Source organism: Colossoma macropomum, unplaced genomic scaffold (assembly GCF_904425465.1).
Source record: "Colossoma macropomum unplaced genomic scaffold, Colossoma_macropomum, whole genome shotgun sequence".
In the NCBI taxonomy this organism is placed as follows: Eukaryota; Metazoa; Chordata; class Actinopteri; order Characiformes; family Serrasalmidae; genus Colossoma; species Colossoma macropomum.
Genome location: NW_023494795.1, coordinates 28,648,321 through 28,658,073, shown reverse-complemented (window position 1 = coordinate 28,658,073; position 9,753 = coordinate 28,648,321). Strand labels below are relative to the sequence as shown.

The 9,753-nt window shown below is 36.8% G+C and overlaps 1 protein-coding gene across 1 annotated transcript in view; it reads right to left on the bottom strand.

Moving 5' to 3' along the window:
• Positions 1-4,380: 4,380 nt before the first annotated feature.
• Positions 4,381-9,753, bottom strand: part of clvs2 (clavesin 2) — a 44,662-nt gene continuing 39,289 nt past the window's right edge. The window contains exon 5 of the mRNA XM_036582110.1: positions 4,381-7,339. Within this exon, the coding sequence (XP_036438003.1) occupies positions 7,246-7,339 (94 nt within the window). The 3' untranslated portion in view covers positions 4,381-7,245. The remainder of the gene's footprint in view (positions 7,340-9,753) is intronic.

The window sequence follows — 9,753 nt, the reverse complement described above, 5'->3', positions numbered from 1 at the left end:
TATGAGGCTAATGCTGCTAACAAACACTAGAAGTCAATAGTCACCTAAATCTTTTCTGTAAATACATCCCCAAAACTTGTCTCAACCTGCTCAAACCAGATCCAGCTGCTTCATTTAGGTTGCACAGACTTGTTGATGTGGTTAAGGGCACACTATGACTTACTACAAACTATAAAAATGAACAAAACTTCACCATGTAGCTAAACGCTGCAGGGGTTGTGCTAACTCCCCACCGAATTTGATTCCCTTCACATGTATGCACATCATGCAGGCATATGGATTATATTTGCCACAAATGGACATATATGTGATATATATGCCAACTTATTTAAAATTGACCATTTTCAAAATATGGGGCATATATTTTAGCCATATTTTAACATACAAATATATATGTGTAACACATACGTTTAACAATATATGTTAGAAACTATAATTCACATATGGATGGTATATATATCTCACACATGCTAGTTTCATATTATTAGTTATAATTAGTAAAATAGCTATAACATAAAATATAAACATAAAATAAATGAAAATATTGCTCCATGGCCATATACCAGACTTCATTATGGCAAGGGAGGTTTTAAAGAAAAGATTTGGGTGACTATTGACTTCTAGTGTTTGTTAGCAATGTTAGCCTCATAGCTCCAGCATTGAACTAAAGAAGCAAAATTTGGAAGCTAAATGTGATTTGGCTAATCAACTGAAACTTTATCCAGTGAGCACCCATGCTGCACCTGGAGATCTAGCACAGCTTCTTACATCCAATGCACCTAATTAAGTGCACTGATGATCTGGATCAGATGCATTTAGTCAGGGTTAGAAGCAAACCCTTCAGGATGGTTGATCTCCAGAAACAGGGTTGCTTTAATTCAACCAGGTAGACAAGAACATTTTTGCGCTAGTGTATTGGATCAACATGGGTATTCATTCTTCTAATGTTTCAGCCTTCAGAGGGATGCACAAAAAGAAGCTACTTTGCCATATTCGGCTAACCACCAAGTGTCCGTAGAGATACACAAAAAAGAAAATACAGACTTAATCATCTTAAAAAGTCAGAAAAGAAAGAAAGAAAAAGTGGTTTAAATGAGGTGTATCAATATTTATTGGTTCTATTTTGCTTCTTTCTTAGTTCCATTTCAGTTACATAACTTATTTCAGCATTTTGTTTGTAAGGACATATACACATATTTACTCCTGTTCAACACTTCCCTTTAAATCACAAATGGTTTCCTTTCTGATAACATCTTTATACTGTATGGGCCCTTTCATTATTATCATTAATATTATATACAATCAAGGTGATATGAAAGTTAAATAAACAATTAAAGAAAAAAAAACAATGCTTTGAATAATCAAGAAATATTATAATACTGAAATACTCCTAAAGTAAGTAATCGATCTTTAGAAAAGCAGAGGACTATTCTTTGTCTCATTGAGTGGGGTAGCTTTGGTTGTAGTGGTAATACATTTTTAGTACTCGTATGAGTGCTTATACAAAGCAAGGCTTGAAAATCGAGACAATTTGAGAAACATTCCAAATGCTTAAAAAATATCAAAACAAGGCTGTTCAAATGGTGCATGAGAGAAGTACAAATGACAAATGACAAGTGATCTTAAAACACTGGTCCTGACAGTAATACTGAACCCGATTCAATCCACAGCACCGTTTGAGGATTGATAACTGTAAATACTTTCCTGGTAAACGTATTCCACATTTTAACAAGTTACTACTCCATAAAGACAGAGAACCTAACACTGACTGGCTGGAAGGGCTCCTCTGGCAGAACACAAAGCAGCAGAAAACAGTTATGTGACATTTCTTGGCCACGTCTAAAATGTCATACTCTGTCTTTGTTACCTGCCGAAGGTCTGTATTGGTCTACAGTTCATCAGAATAAGAACTGAAAAAAGGTGGAAGCCTGAAGTATGCCCTTCAAAAGTAAAATGCACAAAAACTATGAACACGGTGGGCCTTAAGAGGAACCTTTCAATGCTGTCTTAAAGCGCTTTGCTATTGCATTGAACTTGCATCAAGCAGTCTTGACCTCTTATGATTTATCTTACTGTACATTCTTTGCATGTGCACAAACATACAATCCTGATTTTTGTTTGTTTTGAACTGTTTTCTGGTTGTGGAGTCCCCCTGCACAGCCTAACCTTTAAAAGACAGGAGAAATTAATGTCGTTTTGCTGTACAACTCAAATGTAATTACATAAAAACACTTAATTACATACTGAGCTATGCAACAAATTATGTTTACATTCAATTTACATTCTGTTTTGACAAGTTTGAGTTTGACTTCTGACTGTTTTCTGTTTGTTTTGATGCCAAGAAATGACAAAAATATGGCAAAAATGCAAAAGACAGCTTTTCTGTCAAATTCAAATAAGATAATCATAATAAAATATCGCCTCTTCTACTCACAAACACATAGTATAGATTAGACTTGAATCTCCACTTTCCACAGAATTTCTCTACTTGTTTCAATGAGCTACGAGTGAGAAATAATTCATATAAAACTACATGCTTTTGTTATCAACATGTAGTGATAGCTGTGGCTTATAAGGGTTAATAGTTTCCTGTCTTTATTACTTTACATAATGAATCAGCACATTTTTAAGCCAGTAGTTCTCAGTCCCAGTCTTGCATACCTGAATGGATTCGTTAGGTAATCATGAAGCCCGTTGTGAGCTGAGTCAGGTGCATTAGAGCAAGAAAAGTGCCAAAAAAGAGTCCTTAGGGATGCATTGGGAACCACTGTCTTAAACCTCCTGCAGTCTGTGTTAGAGCAAGGAAAACATTTCTGTTCTGTGTGTGGTACTCCAGGAACAGGGTTATGCAGAATCAAGAGGTACTGTACATTACCTGAACTTAAAGAGGAATTCCATAGGTTTTTCTTTTAATTTCTACATAAATCTATTAAAACATAAAGTCATTCAGAGTGGTTTCATTTTAAATAGAGAAACTTACCAAGTCAGAATTGGTCACAGTGGTGGTGATGGGAACCAAATATTTAATGTCTTTTAACTCTCCCTCACAGAAAATATTAAATGAAAGGGTTATGAATATGCTGCCTGATGCCTGAGATTTTCAAAATCTATTCAGGGCAGAGAGCTACATGCAGGGTGTTGTAAGGAAAATAGTCCCTGAAGAAAACTTCAGAATTTTCCAGATTCACCACTATTTTACCATTATCAACATTACATATAAAATTGCATGTGGGGTCACTGGTCATATTGGATAATTAGATTAGATTAAGTGACCCTTATTAGTCCTACAACGGGGAAGTTTCACCTCTGCAATCTAATCCATCTGTGCAGTGAAACACCACATACACACTAGTGAAGACACACACTAGGGGGCAGCGAGCACACTTGCCCAGAGCGGTGAGCAGCCCTATCCGCAGCACCCAGGGAGCAGCTGGGGGTTAGGTGCCTTGCTCGAGGGCACCTCAGTCATGTACTGTCAGCTCAGGGGATTGAACCAGCAACCTCCTGGTTGCAAGGCTGGTTCCCTAAACTCCAGCCCACGACTGCCCATCACCGCCACTGTAATGTAAGGAAATCCAAGTTGGTAAGTTTCTCTACAATGCACAATTTCACATATTGTGTGTTGGTTGTGTTACAATCTATAAATTTGAGCAAGAAAACAAATGAAGAGAACTGTGCTTCATATTTCAGCTGTTACTACAGTGAAACAAATTAATAATAAGTGTTTCCATAGCGATGCATTCTCAGTGTGTATGCATGCTAAGAAATGAGTGACTTTTAGCAACAATGGTGGCAGGGATGGCTACGGCAGGCACTGCTTCCTTCTGCCAGGAAGTATACTATTGCATGAACAATAGTTTGACATAGTCACTAAATTGTGTGGTTTGACCAAGTTCTTTGAAGTTAATGTTTTAACCAAATTTTTTGAATTTTTTAATGTTTGAACCGAGTGTAATTTTAAAGTCTGAATTATGTATCTACTCACACTATTCACACAACTCTATTCCTCTAGAAAATTCAGCACAATTTTTTCAAAAATACTGGTTCATTTAGTCATTTTTTCCCATTTTCCAAAGTTTGGAATCACTTCTGGTATTGATAATTGATGTAACTTTACTGAATAATAACTTATATAGTGTATAATGAAATACTATAATACTACATATAATGTAAACAAGGTTATTCAGATGATATATTACATTCTTACTTAATATTATTATATAAATCATATAATAAAGTAATATACCATCTGAATGACTTTGTTTACATCTTAAACACTGAATTTTGCAGAAATTTTGAAAAATCTGTGGAATTAAGTTTAATTAGTTGCTAAAAAATTTCTCCAATTTACTTTTTCCCCCTACTACTGAAAAAGTGATGTGTTGATGTGTTGCCCATGTAATATATTTTATTCATCATTTTTATTTAAGTGCAGTCAATGTGTCACTTATTTCAGTGGTGGCTTTGACTCTTCATCATATCACGACTTATGAAGCCTATAGTTAAAAGCATTAGTAAAAGCACTCAGTATCTTGAGAAGGGCAGAGGGTAAGACTGCTCCATTCAAATCCAATGCAACAGAACCAAGCCAGAACACAAAACCAGACACTATTCACAACGATTGGAATTGCTCAACCACAGAAGATCAAGGTCCTAACCCAGAAACTGCTGTGGACATTTCTAGTACAGGCTAGACAGTTAGGCCAAACCATCTGCTAAACATCCAAACCTGCTCAACAAGCTGATCTATGAATTTATCTAAAATTATTAAGTGTTGTAATTTGTACCAACATTCAATTCACAGTGCACATTAGGGATTGTGCTGAACACACTTTAAAACTAAACATAAAAAATAGTGCAGATAGGCCTACCTTCTTCTTCTTGCATGAAAGCCTTGAGTATGAGACATTCTGATTTCTTTTGTTCAACACCTGCAAAGAACCTGTTGCAGTTAGATCGAATAATGCAAACAAAGGGGAAGTTTAAATAACCCAGCATAATTAAAAGCCAATATGTATTGGTTGATTCTGTTGCAGCAACACCCACAATCTATTAATGGCTTCCTCATAGGCAGTTTTCTCATTGAAAAATAGCAGGCCTTATCAACACAAACAAGACTTCATCACAGTCATTGTAAGGTGAGCATAATAAACTCCAACCCGTCAAGCTTTATGCCTTGTTTTCCTTACAAAGGCCCACAGCTGACTGACCTGGTAAACAAACGATTTGTGTAGTCAGGGAAGTCAGTTTACACACATAATGCAATCCACATAATCCACATAAAAATAGTCTAATTGTGGCATGATTTTGAACACGAACAAGTCTATGGTAAAAATAAAGTATCATATTAATACAGAATAATATGCTGCAGGCTGTGAAATGCTTCGATTGCTTTTTGGAAAATCTGCAAATGCTGTTTTTCCACTATGGTGACAGCATATCATTACAGTTATTTCTGTATGTAATGCAGGAGGACAAACAGCATTTTCAATGTAGACTGGAATAAGAGGCATTGTATCTAGAGTTGGGCAGTATCCACTTGTTTCATACCTTCAAAGCGCCTTGAAATATGACGTAAGAAATGTAAGTCCTGCTCTACTTCCACATCTAAAATAATCAAAAGGTTTGGTTTGTTTACTAAATAAGTGAACACAGCACGCAGTTTTTAAGCTGTCATTCAATAAATGTGAAATCATCAATTTAACAATTGCTAAATGTTAAAACAGTGCTGCTAAGTACGAGAGGAGCTGGTTAGCTTTAGCTTAGCTAGCATGATAACAGCTCTGCTTACCACAGAGCATGACCGATTCTGGCTGACTAAAGCACAGACAAATTTAGATGCTAATTTGAGGGTGTGAAGTTGAACAACTGGCACTCAAGACACAGAAAGGTGAATTAAACCTGTTCCATGGTGTTTGTAGCTGACGCCTGATCAGCTAACTTAATGTTAGCTTAGCGAGCAGGCTACAGACCCACACACAGTGCAAGTGACAAAAATGAATGTGTGAGAGAGCAAAAGTTGAGTGACTGGAGTGGCCGAAAGCTGAAATCGAACCTGTTTTGTGGTGTCTGGGACTGCAGAGTTTTGGTTAAGCTAATGATAGCTTAGTCAGTGGACCTAACATGCCAGCATAGGCAAGTTGAGTCACTGGCATTAGTGCAAAAGCCAAAATCGAACATTCTGTAGTGCGTGTAGCTCTTAGCCATCGCTGAGCCACTGTCGTGCTTGGTTTTTTGGAGGTTTTTCTTGGCTCTGACCTTCCCCTATTAGTGAGCTCCCACACCACCAATCAATGGCTCTTCTAAAGGACAAATAGGTGGAATGTGATTGTTTGGCCATTTAGATGTGGAATACAAATGTGACACATCAGAATTTTAAAATACTGTCATCATTTTTAAATACAGTGGTGTACCTTATGACCGTTATACAGCCCAACCCTAATATCTAGCCAACATGTAGGTGACTGGAGAATAGAAGTGGGGGGCTTTCATTAAACACAAACAGGAACACCTCTGAAACACTAAACAAATAATATTCTGGCCTTTTCAGGACATACTCAGTGTATACTGTTGGCACAGTGTAGCCTGTGCAGAAATTAAACGATATTTGTACGAAAAACTATAATTCATTATGCCTTGCTGCGGTGTAAAGGGGTATTTGCTTTGAAAGACTACAACCTGAACAGCGAACGTTCGGTATTTACCCTAATGAAAGCAGCATATGCTTATACGACACAGTTAATAGCCATATGCTTTTCTTTTTTTGTTGTTTTTGTTTTTTTTTTTAACATACTAATCGTTAATCATAAATCCTGAGCTGCACTTGGTGATTTGGACATTTGAAATACCAAAAGCCCCACCCCCCCAGTCTCCTACAACACCACTCTCCACAAACTTATCACGAGAAAGCACATACAGAAATATTCACAGCAGTCTTTTACACGTGTTCATGTCACGATTACTCTCCCAAAATCCTAATCCGAAGTGTATTTACAGATTTGAAATTGGCACTTAACAGTTACATATGGACGTCTTCCATTAGCTCTTTGCTTCAAAAATATCACTTTAAACGTTGTCTCTCCCCAGTGTTTCCACAGGCTCTCCTCATCTTCCGTCTCTTTCTTCCTTTCAACATCATTTTTTTTTCCTTTGTACAATTTTTTTTCTCTGCTTGTGGAACTGGGTGCACTTCTCCCCGATGCTCAGCGCTTGAAGTTTGCTCGTAGCCAGGGGAATTCAAAGCCTTTAGTCCAGTGAAAGCAGCGGCTGCATGTTCTCCTCTTCATTTTTCACTTTTTCTGGCCGTTTAAGCACTCCAGGCTCCACCACCGACTGGGACCTGCATGCATGAATAAAATATGATCAGCATCAGAGGAAGCAGCATTCAGCAAGAGCCGTCGCTAACAATGTCTTTTGTTTGTTATCGGGCCCACGGGATACAGTGTAGGTAAACATGCTTCAAATTATGTGAGCTAAAACATACAGAGAACTGTGCGAAGATAAAATATTTGAAAAAGGCTGAGGACATATCTAATGTGTCATCTGCAATACAGTCAGTTTTGTCAGAATTGTCCCCTTTAACTCATTAACCCTTTAATGCCATAACAAAAGGTACTGATTTCTGAATTCTAATCATCTTTTCTCTTATAAGAACATGATTTCTCAATTCTGTCGTTGTATTTATTTTCCTATGTAAAGAATGTGATCTAACAAAGCTGAAAATTTTACCTTTAGCTCTACTACTGATCTCTTAATTCATGCGTCATTCTATCATGCCCATATTAGAAACTCCAGGTCTAAGCTGTTTTTCACTGTCACTCAAAGTCAGAGTACAAAACACAATTCAGAGTTTTAAGCAAAATCCTTTTGCTTTGAGTGACCCTATGCCTTAATTTTATTTTTTAAATGAAAATAAATAGTTAAACATGCATCTTGTCCCTACCAAAACAATCATAACTCTTGCCAAACTTTGCTAAATGTTTCAGAAGTGACTGTTTCGGCAGTGACATTTTGGCAAATTTTTGAGCATAACAGTTGTGCACACATAAAACCATAATATTTTTATTAAAACACAAAAACATTTACTTAATAGTAGATCTGTGTTTTGTATTGACAGTTCTTTATGTTATACAATTATTTTCAGACTTTGGGACACATTTACTTAATAAATGAGGGTCAGGGATGCCGTCTCACTTCCTGCTCTAAAGTGCAGGGGTGTGGCTAAAATAAGTCTCCGCCTACGTTCCTTCCAGTAGTGACATGAAAACGTGGGACAGCATTTTTTAATACTTTTAAAAAGTTTTTTTATTTAAATATTAAACTCATGATTATTTTACTTATTATCTCAAATAATGCATTGGGTTTAAATGGATCATAACAATCATTTTAAATTATTCTTTTTTAAATAGTTTTTACTTCAGGACCATAGTTTTTTACATAGAGACCAAATTAGAGCTAATTTGGCAGAATGCTAAATATACATCAGCTAGTCAGACTGCTTACTTACTACACTTGACAAAGCTTTCTGGTTTGTGTGAGTAATTTGGTGATGTTGCCAATCTTATGATGTCAATTTAGAGTGCAGCAGCGTTAGGTTAGATGTAGCAATATTCATATTTTGATTCATATCTAACTAAAAAAACAACAACTTGGAGCTGCTATGGCCATGATGCCGACTACAAAATGCGGACACAGTTTCAGAGATCTACTGTTTGACAGTTGCTGAAGTGTGAGGTTTTAGCGAGAGCTTTTATTGCAAAGTAAATTATGATTTTAGAAGAGATAACACTATTTACTCAATGAGTTCAGCGCATCAGGGATTCAAAAATTTAAACAGTAGTATTCGTTAAAACTATTAAACACTCTTTTCTGCCATCATGTTAAAACTGTTGCTTAGTGACTTTGTTCAGCTGCCCTTTCTATTGTGTGAAAATTTCACAGTTATTGGACCAACAGAAATAATCCAGAGGCAAGAGCATGAGCGAGGTCTGAATCTGAAGAAAGCAGAGGTGAATCCAGCATGGCAGCGTCCAGCTGCTAAACAGTAATAAATTTGCTGCGGCCCGAAATTGTGGCCCTCCTCCGATTCCGTGGACATTTAACTTCGGTTCTGGGTCGTCTTGTATACACTGCTACACTGGAAGGTCTTGAAAACTTTAGCGACACAGCTCAGCACACAACTCAGCTAAGCAGAAGAAAACCAACTCTTCCATGGACAATTTAAACACCATCGAAATACAGGTCAGTGTACTGGCATCTATCAATAAAAAAATTAGAGATACTAGGAATACTGCATCAGGATGTGAAAGACCTACGAACCAGTTTAGAATTTTCTCAAGAACAGATAAACAACCTCTAATGAAATAACAAAGAACTCCAAAACTCTGTGGCGTTACTTACATTGCAAGTCGAGCTCATCAAAAAGGAAAACAAAGAAATGAAAGAAACTTGACATTCAGACTAGAAACGTGCAAGACAATCTCATCTTTTCTGGAATCCCTGAAAACGTAACAGACAACCCAGAATTATTAATTAAAGACAAATGAAATTGACAAAATCGACCCAGACCAATAATCGCTAAATTCGAACATTATAAACAGAAAGAGTTTGTAAAAAGCAAAGGAAGAGAACTAAAGGAACAACTTTTGGTATCAATGACCAGTTTCCTCAGGACGCAAGGTGTAATATCCTATTATGAAGGAACACAGACTATCAGGCAAACGCGTCTTACTACTTGTGGACAATCAATGGCCA